At 42.9% G+C, this 19,678-nt stretch overlaps 3 protein-coding genes across 10 annotated transcripts in view; 1 reads left to right on the top strand and 2 right to left on the bottom strand.

Moving 5' to 3' along the window:
- The window catches only part of dnai3 (dynein axonemal intermediate chain 3), a 36,779-nt gene extending 34,253 nt beyond the window's left edge, over nt 1-2,526 (bottom strand). For all 4 annotated transcript variants that reach the window (XM_029707910.1, XM_029707911.1, XM_029707908.1 and 1 more), the window contains exons 1-3: nt 2,410-2,526; nt 1,790-1,871; nt 1,594-1,638 (exon numbers count right to left, since the gene is read on the bottom strand). In XM_029707910.1, coding sequence (XP_029563770.1) covers nt 1,594-1,638; nt 1,790-1,838 — 94 coding nt within the window. In that variant the 5' untranslated portion in view covers nt 1,839-1,871; nt 2,410-2,526. The remainder of the gene's footprint in view (nt 1-1,593; nt 1,639-1,789; nt 1,872-2,409) is intronic.
- Nucleotides 2,527-2,643: 117 nt separating this feature from the next.
- Nucleotides 2,644-11,339, top strand: mcoln3b (mucolipin TRP cation channel 3b). 3 transcript variants are annotated; one of them, XM_029707918.1, is made up of 14 exons: nt 2,644-2,996; nt 3,741-3,961; nt 4,281-4,448; nt 5,393-5,546; nt 6,103-6,184; nt 6,432-6,528; nt 6,818-6,917; nt 7,067-7,179; nt 7,477-7,626; nt 7,707-7,808; nt 7,939-8,061; nt 8,229-8,435; nt 8,674-8,801; nt 10,663-11,339. In XM_029707918.1, the coding sequence occupies exons 2-14, from the start codon at nt 3,743-3,745 to the stop codon at nt 10,715-10,717; spliced, it is 1,698 nt and encodes a 565-aa protein (XP_029563778.1). In that variant the 5' UTR covers nt 2,644-2,996; nt 3,741-3,742; the 3' UTR covers nt 10,718-11,339. The 3 variants fall into 3 exon arrangements, with proteins under 3 accessions (XP_029563778.1, XP_029563775.1, XP_029563779.1); XM_029707915.1 differs by having other exon boundaries at nt 2,644-3,221; XM_029707919.1 differs by lacking the exon at nt 2,644-2,996 and adding an exon at nt 3,435-3,586.
- Nucleotides 11,340-19,678, bottom strand: part of LOC115158698 (G-protein-signaling modulator 2) — a 25,439-nt gene continuing 17,100 nt past the window's right edge. The window contains exons 1-14 of one of the 3 annotated variants that reach the window (XM_029707914.1): nt 19,280-19,300; nt 18,313-18,534; nt 16,770-16,905; nt 16,206-16,345; nt 15,860-15,983; nt 15,492-15,607; nt 14,919-15,074; nt 14,134-14,242; nt 13,690-13,840; nt 13,273-13,352; nt 12,851-13,048; nt 12,452-12,614; nt 11,931-12,166; nt 11,340-11,740 (exon numbers count right to left, since the gene is read on the bottom strand). In XM_029707914.1, coding sequence (XP_029563774.1) covers nt 11,570-11,740; nt 11,931-12,166; nt 12,452-12,614; nt 12,851-13,048; nt 13,273-13,352; nt 13,690-13,840; nt 14,134-14,242; nt 14,919-15,074; nt 15,492-15,607; nt 15,860-15,983; nt 16,206-16,345; nt 16,770-16,905; nt 18,313-18,533 — 2,001 coding nt within the window. In that variant the 5' untranslated portion in view covers nt 18,534; nt 19,280-19,300 and the 3' untranslated portion in view covers nt 11,340-11,569. Of the gene's footprint in view, nt 11,741-11,930; nt 12,167-12,451; nt 12,615-12,850; nt 13,049-13,272; nt 13,353-13,689; nt 13,841-14,133; nt 14,243-14,918; nt 15,075-15,491; nt 15,608-15,859; nt 15,984-16,205; nt 16,346-16,769; nt 16,906-18,312; nt 18,535-18,867; nt 19,215-19,279; nt 19,301-19,678 lie in introns of those variants that run through there. The other 2 variants (XM_029707912.1, XM_029707913.1) reach the window with 2 other exon arrangements.

Below are 19,678 nucleotides of genomic sequence, written 5' to 3'. Positions count from 1 at the left end.
AAAACAGGTGCCATCCCCTTTGAAGGTAAAATCCATATAAAGTGTTTGTGAATGATATTGTTACCACCAACACCACACATTTTAAATCCAGTACATGTATTGGAGTTTGTCTAAGACATCTCTTTAAATGACAGACCAAGCATATAGCTCCAACTATTCTCCAACACATTACATTCAATAGGGCTGTATCATACTGCATCAACTGAGATGACCCTCCCAAGTGCATAATGCTATCATGTTCCCTTTACATGATAGCCGATGACCTAATCTAAAGTAAAAAGATACCCCTTTCCTTCTGCTGGTCTGGTTTGTTAAGACTTAAAATTGAGATGGAAGAGAAATATATATACTTGAGATGGAAATAGAGAAATATACTAACGGTTATGTGTATGTCCACAGGGTTTGCAACAGTACACCCACGCTCACATGAAAAGCATGCATAGGGTATACAGGTTTCCGCCCACAAAGAAACAGTGCTGATTAATATATCATGCTCATTACATCACCGTTTAAGAGTCAAATAGGCTCAGGCCTTAGGCTTCCTCTGGCATCTTCTGTCCCTGTCTGAGTGAACATGCAATGTAGGGAACCAGCCCCTCTTACACAGATGGAAGCAATCAAATACAGGCTTGTCATTCAATCAGGAGGGTAGTTTGCCGAAAGATGTTGTTTTCTGTCTTGTTTGTTGTGGAACAGGAACACATTAGTGTACTGTGTTTCTTTCTGCTACGATGGTAATGTGATGAGAGGCCAGATGTAGATCATGCAGGTGATTATCAGACAGACCTGATTGTTCACAAGAGGGGAATTAGTGCCTTAGGACTAAGTTGTAAGGCTATAGTCATATTCTACTATGGCAGAGGCTGCAGTAATTAAGGAAAATAGTTTTCACACGACCCTTTGTGTTAAGGACCAGGATTGGGTAGGTTCATTTCTAATGTAATCCATTACAGTTACTAGTTACCTGTCCAAAATTTTACTCAGTAACGGAATCTTATTACTTAAAGTTACGTTTAGATTACTTACCCATTAAGAGGCGTTAGAAAACGAAATGGGTCCATCAAATACTTTTGGTGTCAACATAGTGGTTTCTGACTTGTGGTCAGACTTGCTCAGTTGGAACAAACTTAAACTTGCGGCATTTTTCAATGTTGAGTTAAATGTCATTGAGAAAACAGTCATAATGTATTTTAATGTAATGTAATATTTTTGCTGGTAACATAACTGATTACAGTTACAGTTTTTTTTAAAACCCAGATTACATGTAACCGATTACATGTACCGGTAATCAGTTACTCCCCAACCTTGTTAGGGACCCATCGCCGGCCTATTCAGAAAGCAGAGTTCAGGTTGCTAATGGTTTATGGAATTTCATGGGAATCAGCAGAGGAGAAGTGTCAGCGGTCTACATTTCTGGAGCAGCCAAAAACCCAGGAAATTCACTGAACTCATGCTGGGGTAGTTTACACTTAATGTTCTATATCTAAGTTATAGCCATTGCAGAATCATTAGTTTGATATACAATAAAAGAGCCAGGAATATTCAGGAACATTTTTGATTAAATAGTTATATAATGCATCAAAGAAATCTTACCAGACCCTGCAACACTTCCTGCAGACGACTCATCAGCCTTTTTGTCTACATTGATTCAAAACAGCAGAAAAAAAATTGTCATACTTGATGTACTTTTATTTTACATTTGCATTAGTATCATTAAAATTAGGAAAATAAACATGACAGGTGAAGTATGATACAAAAAAGTCAGATGTACTGAAGGGATCATACATACCTTTCCCTTTACTGGTAGTGGTTGTGCTCTTGGGTCTCTTTGTGGACATCTCTGCAGTTAAGCCTAATCACAAAGATATTTGCTGTGGAGCATTAAGATATTGAGAGTTACTGTGCTGTATCAAACAGCCGTCTACACCTACTCTCTTTTGGCTATAAATTAGATGTGTCTAATCTAAAAATAAACATATATGGAAATGGAGTGAGGTTTGTTCACTGTGATTTTTAGCCCAGTTTACAGAGCCGGATAGCCATATCATGTGCTGTGGCGACATCCGGTGGCAAATACTCGCTACTCTTCTATTTTTAGAGACAGTGGTGACACAAGGCGAAACTAAACTGTGTTTAGAAAAAAACATTGATGAGAGGATAGGAATTATAAAGTGTGTGAACGAGTTGGTGGAATTTGCTAGCTGGTTGGGTCTCTGGCTGGCTAGTTAGCTAACGTCAGCTATAGCTAATTCTAGCTGGCTAACACTAGCTATAACATTATTCGAGATAGCCTGCCCTGTATTCGTCTAACTGCTAAATGATGCTGTTAATCTTGTTAGCTATGTAGCTAGCTAGATGTTAATATACATGTTAAAATATACACAAAGGCCTCCCTTATGTTTACCGTACATTAATTTCGGGTTTCCCTCATTCTCAGCAACCAAAATAAATCCCCAACTTTCGCTGTTCAGCTCCAAGAACAAGTTTCCTGCGTCAGTTTGGTTGCTAGTAGTTACTGGAGTCAAATTAGCTGATGGACAGGTTGAACAGCCAGTCGCGGCCACTTGAAATGAAGCCTCCCACTTGGCCACGCCTATTTTACCACACTACCCGCAAAAGACACCTGTCGCTCACTCGCGCTTTTAATTCTGGGACTTGTGATTATATTGACAATTGGGACATGACTCATGATGAATTTTTTATGGACTATTATTGTCAGGACGGGACAGCTCAGGATATTATTCTTCACATGGAAAATATGAATCATATTTATCCAGGCTACAGCAATACTTGAATATACAATTAAAATTGGATAATGTTGAGACAATTTTCTGATGAAATAAACTGTCTAATCATCGGATATACTGGTTACTACTGTATCCCATCTCAAGTGAACTGGGGACTGATTTTTGGATACATTTTGGATCGCAAATGTGACTGACCATTCATCAACTGACATCAATAACAGCCAATTAGCCAGCAACCAAAAGTAGATGGTAAGGAGCCTATCAGGACCATTTCTCAAATGATTGATCCCAGTCAAGTGTGCTCGGGACGGGTCCAGTTGGGCACGTTGGGTAGCATACTTTTTAGCTTGTCCCCCACTATGCTGCATGCTTAGTGTGCTGTTTTTGTGTTGTTGAGCGAAATGGTGGAAAGTGGTCATGTGTCGGAATGTGAGATGCGGTTTGTTATTCAGCACTGCTCGGGTCAAAGCTCAGGTAAGAAAGAAAGCGAGCGAACCTGACCCATTCTCTCATTCTCTTCCTCTAACTTGCTTTCCGAATGAATGAATGATGACAAACGCAGAACGAATGTACAGAGATCGAAACAATGTCATGATGATATGCTACCAGTAAAGGCAACGCACATACCGTGTTGAACAAACTGAATGCCTATTCGTAAAATGCCCATCTTGCCAGTGCCACATCATTTCTGCAAGGTGTCCTTGTCCAATTTGCTCACCTGGGTGTGCAAACTAGTCCAACACAATTACAGGTGTCAGTGTCACCAAGAATGAGGAACAGACACACTGCACAGCATTTAAGTTAGGCTATTTATCAAGATAAAGTAAACCACTTGCCTGGTGAGCAGGTTCTTATCCCACAGCATGTTTGGAAAGGATTTGTGAATAGTCTAGAGTTAGGCTATCAATTGTGTAAAACACAGAAATAGAATCACTAGAATGGGAATAGATTATATTTCTATGATTAAACACGTATTGTTTCTATTTCCTTTAGAGATGGAGCATTCAGGTGGTTTCTACAGCTCTGTGTACGAGCCAAATGGGCATGCTGCCTGGGCAGACAACCAGCAGCATCAGGACAAGGAGACAGCGGACAACCTCAGGCGGAAGATCAAGTACTTCTTCATGAACCCCTGTGAGAAATACAAAGCCCGCGGACGGAAACCATGGAAACTGATGCTCCAGATCATCAAGATCGCCATCATTACCATCCAGGTACTGACCAATGAGCAAACAGTCAACAGAGACGGGGTACTTTTTGGTTGTTTAGTTCTGAACTATTCCATATCCAATCCTAAAAAGACCCAACATAGAAAGAAAGAAATAGAGACAGACAGACACAGCCATATCCTGATCACGCGAATAAGCAGTGTCATAGTTTTAAACCATCCCAACTATACCAGATGTATGCCATATCCCAGTACTCATTGACAGTGGTCACTAACTTTCTCATACATAGTGATGGAAGCCACTATATATGGCATTTTGTTGGAATGCATCCTCCGTGTGTCATTAATAACTTTTCTCTTCCCAGTTGGTGTCTTTTGGACTGAGCAATCAGATGGTGGTAACCTTCAAAGAAGAGAACCTCATGACATTCAAGCATCTCTTCCTCAAAGATTACGTGGATGGCCGTGGGGACTCTTATGCTGTGTACAGGCAGGATGAGGTGTATGAACACATCTCTTACATAGTCGATAAGGTAAGGACAGTCAACAGCTGCTATTACATTCTATCAAACATAAACTGTGATTGGAAATGAATGATATACAGGGATATCTCCTCTGTATTGCTTTTGGTTTCTAATTGAGGACAGTAGGTCACACCTGTGAGATGGTAACCAGTTTTTGTTGCCTGGAAACCAGAAGCTAGTTCTGACCATTCCCTCATCTTCCTGTGAGACTCTGTGTCCTGAGAACTCAAAATACTGTTTACCAGGTGTATTCCCCCTAGTCCCACCAATATTCTGCATCCTCAGGAACAGTTGACAGTGACATAATGGCATGTGATTGTCAAGCACCACAATGGTTTACTCCTTAGTTTTGTCACATTACTGTCAATCATTGGTTGAGTTTTATAGGTAAAGTAGCTTGTATAGTTCTGTCCTCTTAGAGGACTTTGTACAGTACCTAGCTCCTTTAATTTTTAATGGATTATTGCTGTGTAAAGGTAGTGTTTTATGGAGCATGATTCCAATGAAATACCTACCCAATGTCTGTTTTATTTGTGTTTAGCCTCCCTCTGTTCTGTCATAGCTTGATAGTTCACCAACATTTTCAAGTTGTACTAGTCGTATGTACAGGATACACATGGTATGCACCGTCCAACGAAATGCTTACTTGAGGTTCCTTCTCCACAATGCAACAACAATAAGAAATACATTTAAAAAAATAAGAATATGAACATAAAGTAAATGGCTTAGTAAAATAGAATAAACATTTTTTGCATAAGTATAATACAGGAATGCACAATTTATAGTCCAGTATTTACACATGTATCAAGGAATGGGGGATTGGGGGGGCAAGTGTTAAAATTGTGCAGTATTCATGTCATCCCTTGTCAATCAAACATAATTTGAGTAAATACAGTATGTGATTGCTTACTTTTTAATGTTACAGTTGTCATTCTTTTATGTCCTAATTGTAGTATTCCCGTCTGCGAAATATCACCGTTGGTAACCATGCATATGAGAAGAAGGGGGACACCTATTCCCCTCTGTCTCTGTGCCAAGAGTTCTACAGGAACGGAAGCATTTCACCAGCCAATGAGACCTTTGATATAGACGCACAGATTGAAACTGGTAGGCTAATGGTCGCTGTATACTATATGTAATTTGCAGTTTAGCTTTCAGTGGTGTGTAAGAGTTGCCTGACGACTCAAACTGAATTCTTCCACTGCTCTATCGTTCGCCACATACGTCAGTCTGAGACTGCCATTATTGAAGTTGTTTGTGGTGACATCAAAATGAGCAGTGTTGTACAAAGTAATCAGCAATTGGATCATCTCTAACCAATCAGTGTATCAAAGGCAATGACACATTTTCAAAATGCTGCTTTACACACGTGTGTTCTGGGACCAATCAGACGGTCTAGAATGGATTTCCATTCTTGAAATCGTTGGAGAGGCGTTCCAATCCAGACTCAATGCGGAGAAGAAACTAACGGCCATGGGTGTATCGTTTGGCCAGAGCAAGGAGTTTGGGTAGCCAGGCAAGTCTAAGATGTTCGACATGCTTTAATCACTTTATCAGAATGGTCTGAACAGAATGTTATGATTTGGACTGAGGTGGTTTTGATAAGCAATCTTTTTAAATTCAGATTTTTTTTTATTGCTGAAATGTTTTTACCCCACAACAGAATGCCTTGAGATTGTTCCAGTGTTCCCCATGGGAAGCACAACCGAGGATGATCTGTTGAATTTTGTTGTGGATTTCAAAAGGTATCAGGCCGTGATATTAAACTTAGAATTTTTCAATGCATAATCATAAGTAATAGAACTGTATCCACTGTATACTTTTAACAAAAAATGTTTTTTTTTGCTTACAGTAAATGGGTGTGGGGTGACAGCCCTTTAAACAAACACATTACATAATATTCAGAACTGGATCCCTCATGTTTTTGTCCTAAATGTAGGTTGTTGTACTTGTCAGTGATTAGGATACTGTATTTATCTTTGCGACTTGCAGATTGTTGAATGTGAAGATCAAGTTCACTCTGAAGGCCATAAACCTACAAACAGTCAGAAACAGAGAGCTGCCAAACTGCTATGACTTTGATGTCACGGTATGTCATCTGACTCCAGGCTGTTTCTCTACCTCACCTCACTTATTGGCTAGGCAGATTATAGACATATTCCCAGTATGACGGAATGTTCTCTGCATTTAGAAGTTTGTTCCCATTTTTATCCATTCGAGTTCCACTGTTTTCTTCAAAGTTGGTAGTTAATTGTTTGAAACTTGAGAAAAGTATTAGGTGTGACTGGAATGCTAGCTAGGGCTGGGCCAGTTAAACATTAACTCTCATAACCTTTCCTTCCGTATTTAAAAACCATGTATCTTTCTCTGGTTAACAGATCACCTTCAACAACCAAGCCCACAGTGGCAGAATAAAAGTCGACCTGGACAATGACGTTGATATAAATGAATGTAGAGACTGGAAAGTAATCGGGGCATGTATGTTCAGTGTATAATCATTAGCCTTTCCTCTTTCATTTTAGAGCTATCTGTATTTGAAAGGGTGTGTTTTATAAATCAAAGTTCTGCAGTAATTGTTTTCAACCAATCATTGGCAGTGTTGTTCTAGTTTAGTTTTCTCTCCCCAGCTCCCAAGAACATCTATTACCCACTGCTGTTTGACTGTCTCATCATTGTAACGTGCATCACCTCTCTGGCCCTCTGCACACGCTCTGTGCTCAACGGGATACGGCTACAGTTTGTAAGTCTACTATTCTGCCCTACAAAGGCAAAGTACAGTAACTACGAATTTGGTAAAAAAATCTTTCATCTGTTGTAATGGCCAGGTATACTATCTGATTAATGTGATATTTAGTTTTCTGACACAAGAACAAGCCAGTCGATCAGAATATGTCAGGAAGTACCAGAAATTGCCGTCTGTCTAATTACGTAGGCACTGCACTTTTGCAGGGCAGTATTGTCAACAGTGAATGGTGAGTGAGGTGAGTGGTTTTTGTGTGTTATGGCTGGTTTCTGTAAAGCTGCCTAATTTTTCCAGGAGTACACAGACTTCTGCCTAGTCCGTCAAGGGAAGAAGGTTCCATGGTCCGATAGGCTGGAGTTTCTGAACGGCTGGTATATCCTCATCATCGCCAGTGATACACTCACCATCATCGGTTCCATTCTTAAAATAGAAATCCAGACAAAGGTGTGTGTGACATGTTATTCGCATTAGCCTTCACACATTACACAAATATTATTAGTCTAATTTGTATGCTTTTCCCTTAGATTCTCACTAGTTATGATGTCTGCAGCATCTTTCTCGGAACAGGCACAATGCTTGTTTGGATCGGAGTCATACGCTACATGGGATACTTCAAGAAGTACAATGTAGGACACTCGTGTTGAATTCAACACTTGATGCTTCACACAAGACATAGTATATGTTTTTTTTATTGGAATACTGGGTGAGTTCCAAAGGAATTCCATTGATCTGTGGATTGTGATTGGTTATTCCTAGATTCTCATCCTGACCCTGAGAGCAGCTTTCCCAAATGTGGTTCGGTTCATCGGTTGTGCCGGAATCATTTACCTGGGGTACTGTTTCTGTGGCTGGATCGTGCTCGGGCCCTACCACGAGAAGGTAGGAGATCAAACGAGGATTGAACCCACAACTTGTTGGGAGTGTTATCACTCAACCACACAAGTGCCAGGGGTTTTTTAACAGCAAAAGGAGGCTTTAACTGGATTTATTTAAAAAAAAAAATTAAATGTGTTTTTACCATAGCCTTGTCTGTTTTGTTCTGTTAGTTCCGGACCCTGAACACAGTATCAGAGTGCCTGTTCTCGCTGATCAACGGAGATGACATGTATCCCACCTTCAAGTACATGAAGCAGAAGAGTTACCTGGTGTGGCTTTTCAGCAGAGTCTACCTCTACACCTTCGTCTCGCTCTTCATCTACATGATCCTCAGCCTCTTCATCACCCTTATCACTGATACCTATGACACCATCAAGGTTAAGATTCATTATAGGCAGTGTACAGCCGACAGATATTGAATAGTTCTGGATGGTGATTTGCTAACCATATGTCTAAACTAAACCCTTACCTTAACAGATTTCCATGCCTAATATTTAGATCTGATGGTCGAATATGCACTTCTGTTATTATAACATTTCACTTGCTTTTTGTTACAATACTATTCCTAGTAAAAAACATTTCCTCACCAGAACAATCCTATCGTTTGTCTTGCAGCAACAGCAGCAGGAAGGGAGCCCAGTGTCGGAGCTGCATTGTTTCATGTCTGAGTGTAAAGATCTGCCCACCTCAGGACGCTACCGGGTAGAGGGGGAGTCTGGCTCCTTCACCTGCTGCTTCCCCAGGTGAGGACAAACTTAGTGGCATTTTGTATTTCTTAGGGATCCTCATTAGTTGCTACCAAGGCAGCAGCTACTCGTCCTAGGGTCCAAGCACATTAAGGCACTTACATTACATATAAAACACTACATCAAATAACATTATTACACAACTACATATCTACTATACAAAATGTATAATACTACCATACAACAATATTACAATGTACATGTGTAGAGTGCGTGTGCTAGCGCTTGTATGCATGTCTGTACCTTTGTTTGTCTCTTCACAGTCCCTGCTGTTCTATAAGGTATATTTTTATATTTTTTTCCCTACTGATTGTATGAGTTACCTGATGTGGAATAGAGTTCTATGTAGTACTGTGCGCCTCCCATAGTCTGTTCTGGACTTGGGTGTGCTAGTAGTTGAAACAGACAGCTTGGTGCATTCAGCTTGACAACACTTCTTACAAAAACAAGTAGTGATGAAGTCGATCTCGCCACTTTGAGCCATGAGAGATTGACATGCATATCATTGTTAGCTCCCCATGTACTTTTAAGGGCCAGCCGTGCTGCCCTGTTCTGAGCCAATTGTAAGTCCCTCTTTGTGGCATCTAACCACACGACTGACCAGTAGTCCAGGTGCAACAAAACTAGGGCCTGTAGAACCTGCTAATGTTAAGAAGGCAGAACAGTGCTTTATTATGGACAGACTTCTCATTTTAGCTACTTTATTTTTATTTGTTTTAACTAGGCAAGTCAGTTAAGAATAAATTCTTATTTACAATGATGGCCTACCCCGGCCAAACACAGATGACGCTGGGCCAATTGTGTGCCGCCATATGGGACTCCCAATCACGTCTGGATGTGATTGACTGGATTCGAACCAGGGACAGTAGTGACGCCTCTTGCACTGAGATGCAGTGCCTTAGACTGCTGCACCACTCGGGAGATGTATCAATATGTTTTGACCATGACAGTTTACAATCCAGTGTTGCTCCAAACAGTTTAGTCACCTCAACTTGCTCAATTCCAACAATTATTCATTACAAGATTTAGGGTTTAATGAACGATTTGTCCCAAATACAATGCTTTTAGTTTTTGAAATATTTAGGACTAACTTATTCCTTTCCACCCATTCTGAAACTAACTGCAGCTCTTTAAGTGTTGCTGACATGTATATTGTTGAGTCATCTGCATACATAGGCACACTAGCTTTACTCAAAGCCAGTGGAATGTCATTAGTAAAGATTGAAAAAAATTATGGGCCTTGACAGCTGCCCTGGGAATTCCTGATTCTACCTGGATTATGTTGGAGAGGCTTCCATTACACCCTCTGTTTTCTGTTAGACAGGTAACTCTTTATCCACAATATAGCAAGGGGTGTAAAGCCATACGTTTTTTCAGCAGCAGACAATGATCGACAATGTCAAAAGCCGCACTGAAATCTAACAAAACGGCCCCCACAATCCTTTTTAATGAATTTCTCTCAGCCAATCATCAGTCATTTGTGTAAGTGCTTTGCTTGTTGAATGTCCTTCCCTATACATGTGCTGAAACTCTGTCAATTTGTTTACTGTAAAATAACAATGTATTTGGTCCAATTTGTTATTAAAGTTTACTAAGGGTTGGTAACAGGCTGTCAGAGGTTACCTCTAAAATATTGTGTTCTGAGTCTTGAATTCTGGATCACAGCAGAACCAGGGTTGGGGGTCAATTCAGGAAGTAAACTGAATTTCCAAATCAATTTACTTGAAATATAATTGACCTCACCCTTAAAGGAACCAATGATTGAACACAGGTTATGTGAAGTGACATGTTCTTTCAGTCCAAAGATTAACCAATGTAACTTTCAACTAACTTGGCAATTGTTTTGTTTTCCCCCCAGATGCAAGGACTCACGAGAAAGGCTGAGCTCTGAATCAATAGACTCTGAGACATAGTGGACCTTTTATCGGTCTGAGGTTAGAGATTAGTAAGAAACCTTACACATAACCATGACCAGCACTTTACTGTACAGTTTAGCCCAGCAAAACATTGTCCTGTACTTCTAGGCCTGCTTTAATCTTATTCACCAGCTAACGTGATGCAGTAGCAATTGAGCCTGGGGATGAGGTTAGACCTGTTATGAATTGTCACTGTGTAATATGCCTGTTGATGACCACAATGATATGCACTGATGAATGTTGATTATTTGAATGTACTGTAAATATCAAAACATGAATTGTTCAAAGACATGGGATGGCAACATTAATAAAATGAATAGCACAAAAAGTTGCTATTCCCTAAATGTATTTTTCCAAAGCCCAGTAGATTGCAACATTTTAGTTGGATTCCCAAAGGGCAGTTGGCATCTAATCACGAGCAAGGGTTGATTTGGAGTGGGCACGGAAGTGCAACTTATTTTTTGTTAAAATGAGGCTTTATTTCCTCAAGGTGGGCATACACCGGAAGTATAAAACATTGCGGACCTGTACAATTTATTTTACTCTTAACTTTTCCATCAACATAAGCTTATATATGATCCAAAATAAATGCAATTAAAACAAGTTTAACTACGAAAAATCTGTTAAAGTGTCAGTTTATTGCACTGTCTGGGCCATTCACACACTGAGAAAGGCTGAAAGGAGTCCAGTCAACAAACAAATGTAAAATCTCTGCCAGAATAAAAAGTCTGTACATTAGGACTCCATGATTTCTAGAGTAGTGTGGGGGGGTAGATCCATTTTCAGTTAGGGCTTTGGTAGAGGAATGTATCTGTGTGCTGAGAGAAGCTGAGGATAGGTAGAAGTAGACTAAAGCTGGTCAGTCCGAGATGGGTCAGAACTTAGGGGTGGGACCCGCTGCTCATCCATCCGGTTAGCCTGGGAGCGCAGGATAAGGCTAAAGAAGTCCTCAGCTGGGACAGTAGGACCTCTAGTGGAGGGAGGGGGTTCTTCACACCGCTGGTCATTCAGTCTTGAACCCTACACAAGCACATTGGGACAGACCGGATTGTGATCTCAAATCAGCAGTATCAGTAGTCTTTTTCAATAACTTTGGTACATGAGTTACCATTCATCTTTACAATAGGTGCTAATTCATTATTAAGCAAATATAGGCTTATACTAACTTCATTGTCAGAGAACCAACTAAAATAGGCTATATCTTGATTACCTGGCACTTGACTAGCATGTCAAAGAAGACGTCGTCAGCCTGAGGCTGGTCAGCACTGGTCATCAGGCGACTGAGCATGGGGTGGGGCCTGATGGGCTGATCGGAGGTGCTGAGACGTAGACCGGGGAGGCTGCTGCCCACGCTGGCTCTCTGCTCGTCCAGTCGACTGCCCTGGGAGCTGGCCCGCAGATCCAGGAAATGCCCAGGCTCCAGGTTGGCCTCGCATGCGGAAGTAGCTACAAGAGGTGGAAGAGGAAAGGGAAGTAAGGATAGAATGAGTGGAAGGAAGGAGTAGTTTCAGTTTAGCCTGAAATCCACTTCTCCAAAGCAACCTTTTTCCCAAACCTGTTCTATTTATCATAACCACAAAAATCTAACAAGGAGTAAAATAACCAGTGCATGAGCTCCTACCCCCAAACAAGGGAATAAGAAACAGGCATGGATAGGCATTGGATGACACTTGGGTCACCAAGTGCAACATTGGTGGGTGTGGCATGCAGAGGGGGGCCGGGGTAACTCACATTTCCTCATGGCTACGGGCGGGGTAGTACAGGGAGAGAAGGGATCGGAGAGACGGCTCTCGCCGTCCAATAAGGAGCACCTTTGGTCGTCCATTCTGCTGCCCTGGAAACGACTGAGGAGGTCGAAGAAGCCATCGTCACCCAGAGTGTCAGAACATCCGATCTACAGGAGAAAAGATCAACAACACCCATTAAAACAACCAGAAAAGACTGTCACGACAAACATCAGATAGACTATTACTAAGACGAGCATGTAACAATAGACTGGATATACCACATTATGGATCTACTGTAGTGAAACCACAGTAGGCTGTTGAAGCCATAGGAATAGAATTTAAAATAATAGCCAGACCAATTCTATTATTTCATGTATAGACATATCTCTATGGTTAAAGCTACCTTGACTCCTGACTTATGTGTGTCCACCTCTCGGACTGTGGGCTTGTTGCTGGTGTCCTGGAGGACCCCATCTCTGGTAGGAGAGCTGTGTTTCTTGTGTTTCTTCCCTCTGAACCGGTTGATGAAGAACAGTTTGGAGGAGGCCTTGGCCATGCTGGATTTAGGGTTAGAAGGCCTGAATACGTCTTCGTCCCAGTTCTGTGGTAATGGCAGACAGTACATGAAACAACACAAGAGGGCAGGGGGTGATAGGTGGTGTCTTGGCAGTTTAGTTGAGATGTCACTGCTGCTTATATAACCAATCAATAAAAACAACATTTACAATAATCAATACAATTGTAACATGACTGATGAGACATTTCTGCTCCTAAGCCTATGTGAGTGTTAATATGCATGTGTACTGTACATATTTTTGTACACACTTCTACAGTTGTTTTCTCAGGGCCCAGTCCTATATGCTCCAAGTTCTCCATACTGTTACTCCTGCCTTCTGACTTCACACCTGAAACAAACATCAGAGGTGGGTATTTCTCCAATATGGACCAACGGGCATTCGTGTCCCTTTGCCAGGCTTGCACCTGGACTGACACCAAACTGCAGATTTGTGTAGGGTTCAGAATAATGAGTATAAATGGAATAATGGTTATTTTTAATAATAATAAATGCCATTTAGCATACGGTTTTATCCATAGTAGGAATCAAACCCACGATCGATGTTGCAAGCGCTATGCTCTACCAACTAAGCAACACAGGACCATTTTTATTTAAACTAAAATCAACAAATATTGTTTATAATAATAATAATAATGTTACAGGTAGGTAGGCCTGTAGGGACGTACCTGGTAAGGTATCCTGCTTCCTGTGGTTCTCAGTCAGAACAGAGCTGTTGTTGGTGTTGAGGCTTGAGCTTGGGTTCTGACCCAGACCCAGCACTAACTTCAGGTCTGCCATATTCATCCTGGCTGTTGCCTCACCATTTTTGTCCCCAGTCTGGACCAGATACAAGATGAGAAGAAAAGGGAGAACTAGCTACATAAGAACATAACTTAAACATAGCAAGGGAATAATGTGAGAGTTGAGGTTTTGTTGTCATCGCCCCTCCCCTCAGTTATTTTATCCATTTGGAATTCGCAGAGTTGTGACTTATTGGATAATAATGAGCATGTTATTTCCATGTAGTTCCCCAATGTGCAGCAAAAAGAGCTGTGACTAGATAACAGGTACTGATAACATGTATTAGATTGGGAGGAGTACACAGTTGACCAGTAGCCGTAAATAGACACCTCTTTGGATATCTCCAGATGCTTCTCAGCAAAGTGAATGGCCTTCTGATGATTCCCCAAGGCTGTGTGGGCATTTCCTAAACTCCAGCACGCTCTGCCCTCCCCAACCCTGCACAAACAGAGAGAGGAGCCCCAATGAATTTAGAGAACACTTCACTACTGTGATCACTTTGAGCATGTTCAACAAAGCATGTGTGTCCAGGGTAAAGATGATACACTGTGTGTGTGTGTGTGTGTGTGTGTGTGTGTGTGTGTACACACTACATGACCAAAAGTGGCGGCGAGCTTTACACCACTCCGGCCGACATTTGGCATTGTGATCTTAGGCTTGTGTGCGGCTGCTCGGCCATAGAAACCCATTTCATGAAGCTCCAGACGAACAGTTCTTGTGCTGACGTTGCTTCCACAGGTAGTTTGGAACTCGGTAGTGAGTGTTGCAACCGAGAACAGACGATTTTTACGCTCTTCAGCACTCAGCAGGCCCGTTCTGTGAACTTGTGTGGACTACCACTTCACGGCTGAGCCGTTGTTGCTCCTAGACGTTTCCACTTCACAACAGCACTTACAGTTGACCGGGGCAGCTCTAGCTGACTTGTTAGAAAGGTGGCATGTTGAAAGTCACTGAGCTCTTCAGTAAGGCCATTCTACTGCCAATGTTTGTCTGTCTATGGAGATTGCATGGCTGTATGCTCAATTTTATACACCTGTCAGCAACAGGTGTGGCTGAAATAGCCGAATCCACTAATTTGAAGGGGTGTCCACATACTTTTGTATATATAGTGTACCTGTCCTTGAGCTCCTGTGCGATGATGAGGTGTTTGAGGTGGTAGTCGATGGCTCTCTGGTAGTCCTGCTGCAGTGTGTAGGTGTTTCCCAGGCTATAACAGGCTTGAGCCTCCACAGCCTTATCCTTCAGCACCATGGCCAGCTGCAGAGTCTTCCTGGGTAGAGGGGGAGGGCAGAGGCACAGACAGGTCAAGGGTCAGAGGGTGAGTAAGAAGGGGTCACCACCAAAAACTAGTCTTGCTTGTTCCTAATTTATAGGCAGCTGTGGGCAGACTGCCAAAAACACAATATTTCCTTATCATTTTCACCTCACTAAAACTCTTCTCATTGCTTGCCCTCACTCATATTTATTTATTAAGTTTATCAAGTTAATTTGGACAGGGACAATGTACAACAAAAACAAACATCTCAGAAGTAAGAAGTGATGCGTTCCACCAAAGTTGCACCAGAGTTAGCAAACATCTGGCAAACAAGTGTGGACCAACTAGAGAGCACTAGACAGGCGTGTCTGAAAAAGCACTGGGCCGCTGATAGTTGGTCTAAGGAAGTGAGTCTAGTAATCTACTACTCACTTGTAATGTTCAGCCGCCACTTCAAACTGGTCCAGGAAGATGTAAGCGTTGCCTAGGTTATAGTAGGCCCTCCTCTCAGCCGCCCTGTCCCCAAACTCCTTAGCGATGAGGAGACGCTACAACAATAAGTTAAAGAAGCAGATTGGTCATTGGTTACAGGTTCTCAATCCCTCTACATAATAACAGAGAGATCATGCAATACAACATTATCTACACAGGGATGTCCATCCCTTCATCGCAAATGGCCCCCTACTGCCTATATAGTGTAAATAGGGCGCTATTTGGGACGCATCCTGTTATAATCTATTACCTTGACTGTTTATGGATGCAAGTCAGGTTCTATAATGCCACTAAGTTAGGGTATGTACCTGTCCATGGGCCACCACAGCTCGCTGGAAGTTTCCGAGCAGATAGTGTGTGTTACCTAGGTTACCATAGGTCCGCCCCTGTGCTGCCCGATCCCCCAAGTCCTTCACAATGGAAAGGTTGAATCTATGGTAAACAGAAACACACAAAAAAATATATAAAAAGGTAACACATTTACAAAAGTCTATTTATTCACAGACTCATTTAATGTAAAATGTCTGACTTATTTTTCAGCAGACGCCATCATAGAAAGAAATACAAACGTAACACACTAACAAAAGTCACATTTATCTATTGACACATTTTAAATGGGCAGATTCCATTTTAGAAACCAACTGATTAACTCACTCGTAATACTCTGTGGCTTTGTTCAGAGCGACCTTGGCCTCCTCAGGGATTTCTCCTGGCTCTACTCCAGTCCAGCAAATGCTTTTCCCCTTGGCATGGTAAACGTTGCCAAAATTATACAGCGCTCGGGCCTGCCCAACCTACATACACACACAGGAACCACCACACAGGAACAGACCAATATAACCAACGTTGTAATTATACACTTAAAATACATTACCCAGCACACAAACACAGGGGTCGGGCGTCAAACTATTCTAGACATCAGCACATAACTATTCCTCAGTTATTCTAGTTCCCCAACTATTCAGCTGTGGGAGACCAAGCTGCCTGTTCTGGCCACCACCAGTGATCACCAGCCCTAGTCCTGGAGAGTCCTGGGTATTCACGCTTTCATTCCAGTCTAGCACTAAATCTCAGTTAACCAAGTTCTTGATGCTTTGGTTGAATGTTTGAATCAGATGTCTTAGTGTTGGGCTGGATCCACAATCAGCACACCTTTTAGCTTTCCAGGACCAGGGTTGATGACTACTACTCATTACACAGTATATTACTTGTACTCACCTTATCGTACATCCCTCTGGTAATGTCATAGTGTCTTTGGCAACAGACCACTGCTTCATCAAACCTTCCCAAAACCTTCAAAGTGTTCCCAAGGTTACCACTGGCTTTTGCTTCTCCAAGTTCATCCCCAATGGTTCTGGAGAGAAATCACATCCCCACACAGAATCTTAGACATGTCAACGATTTACAGTGCCATGCCACTTCCCCAGCTCCCAGCTCTCATTTCTTCAGACGTTTACCTTTAAGAGCTTAACAAACCTCGCCTTGGACCAGTTTTCAAGGGCAGCATAGCTTCTCGTTGTCATACTTGCCTAGTCTTATGATGTCTTCACTTGAATAAAGGCAGTGGCTTAGGGCAGACCTTAGGTTCTAAGGGTCATGGCGGTGTTGTGTACCTGGTCAGAGTGAGGTCATGGTGGTAGTGTGTACCTGGTCAGAGTGAGGTCATGGTGGTAGTGTGTACCTGGTCAGAGTGAGGTCATGGTGGTAGTGTGCACCTGGTCAGAGTGAGGTCATGGTGGTAGTGTGCACCTGGTCAGAGTGAGGTCATGGCGGTAGTGTGCACCTGGGCAGTGTGAGGTCCTGCTAAGTGTGTGTACCTGGTGAGGTTGAGGTCGTGGCGGTGCTGTGTACCTGGTGAGTTTGGTAGAGCATGGTGTTTGCAACGCCAGGGTTGTGGGTTTGATTCCCACGGAGGACCAGTACGGAATTTTTTTAATGAAATGTATGCATTCACTACTGTAAGTCGCTCTGGATAAGAGCGTCTGCTAAATGACTAAAATGTAAATGTAAAAAAATGTGGCGATGCTGTGTACCTGGTGAGGTTGAGGTCGTGGCGGTGCTGTGTACCTGGTGAGGTTGAGGTCGTGGCGGTGCTGTGTACCTGGTGAGGTTGAGGTCGTGGCGGTGCTGTGTACCTGGTGAGGTTGAGGTCGTGGCGATGCTGTGTACCTGGTGAGGTTGAGGTCGTGGCGGTGCTGTGTACCTGGTGAGGTTGACGTCGAGGTGATGCTGTGTACCTGGTGAGGTTGAGGTCGTGGTGATGCTGTGTACCTGGTGAGGTTGAGGTCGTGGTGATGCTGTGTACCTGGTGAGGTTGAGGTCGTGGCGGTGCTGTGTACCTGGTGAGGTTGAGGTCGTGGTGGTGCTGTGTACCTGGTGAGGTTGAGGTCGTGGTGATGCTGTGTACCTGGTGAGGTTGAGGTCGTGGCGATGCTGTGTACCTGGTGAGGTTGAGGTCGTGGCGGTGCTGTGTACCTGGTGAGGTTGACGTCGTGGCGGTGCTGTGTACCTGGTGAGGTCGTGGCGGTGCTGTGTACCTGGTGAGGTCGTGGCGGTGCTGTGTACCTGGTGAGGTCGTGGCGGTGCTGTGTACCTGGTGAGGTCGTGGCGGTGCTGTGTACCTGGTGAGGTCGTGGCGGTGCTGTGTACCTGGTGAGGTCGTGGCGGTGCTGTGTACCTGGTGAGGTCGTGGCGGTGCTGTGTACCTGGTGAGGTCGTGGCAGTGCTGTGTACCTGGTGAGGTTGAGGCGGTGTTGTGTACCTGGTGAGGTTGAGGTCGTGGCGGTGGTATTCTAGAGCCTTGCTGTACTCCTGCAGGTGGAAGTAGGCGTTGCCCAGCTGGCTGTAGATGGCGCTGAGGATCTGGAGGTCCTCTGTGCCAACCTGGATTGCCGACTCAAAGAAGGAGACCCCGGCACGGTAATTCCCCACCTTACACTGCCTCTCCCCCTCCAGGGCCAACTCCAGACAAGACGTCTCCATCCTAGAAAGAGAAGAACAACACTTTATAGCCCATAGTCTCTCTGTGTGTGTGTGTGTGTGTGTGATCAGACTGTCTAGGAACATAAACTAATATCAGAGGAAATTCATGATAAAACAACATTAAAAGCCAACAACAACAACCACCACCACTTGACAACAAATATACACATACGATAAGATAGAAAAAAGCAAAAGGATCAGATACGGTCTGAGTACTGCCCCACTCAGATCTGTTTGCACACATGACAACTGCTATCATTGTCAAGCCAAACATGGCATGACAAGAGTTGGCACGATAGCACAAACAGACTGGCACTCAAGCTGGCACAATTACCGTGTATGGATGAAGACCATCATGAAAATAATATAACCGCCATAGCCGTAAATAAAACAACAACAGCTGACTGAAGATGGGACCGCCAGAAATGTATGCGATTGAGTCAGTTTCGGCCATAACATGGACTCTTAAAAATGTTATGAAAATTTGTTCACAGAGTTTCTAAACCTAGAGGCCCAACATCGTGATACTTCCGGGGACTCGATGCGAAGCAGACTTGGCAGACTCGACCAGTGTTTGGTAAGTCAATGAGATAAGTTAAAAATGATTCCTTAGTTGTTCATTTTCTCGATTTCTAAAGGCACAACCTAGATTCGAGCCAATGTCTTGAGTAGCTAAACATGTTATTACTCCAACTTTATGAAAGTGACAAACTGACACGTTTTTCTTTTAGCCAAGACAACTTTACCGAAGGAGTGACTTTCGTTTGATGGCATGCACATGCGCAGTTCGTCGTGACACAACCGTTAGACCCAATGACGTGTTTCTGCACGCAAGTTTAGCTAGCCAACGTCACGCCTAAAACTGTGGTCGGGGACTTCCGTTGGAGAAGCAGTTTCTAAAAGTCTTCATACTAAATCATCTTTGCTTTGTTGCGCCTTGCAGAAACAAGCAACTGGGTCTTCGGTTGCCTAGGCAACGCACCCCACAATGCAGCGGCACACATAAATATAATCAAAAGAAAGGGCTTGGAACCTCTAACCCTGGCAATTTGACTGGTAAACTCATGGGTACACTCGCAATGGCTGTCTGGTATTGTGATGCAATAATTTCCATGTTAATGTAGAATGTTCATTCAAATTATGTT

This window comes from Salmo trutta, chromosome 22 (genome assembly GCF_901001165.1).
Source record: "Salmo trutta chromosome 22, fSalTru1.1, whole genome shotgun sequence".
Classification (NCBI taxonomy): domain Eukaryota; kingdom Metazoa; phylum Chordata; class Actinopteri; order Salmoniformes; family Salmonidae; genus Salmo; species Salmo trutta.
This window is presented reverse-complemented; position numbering and strand designations above follow the sequence as displayed.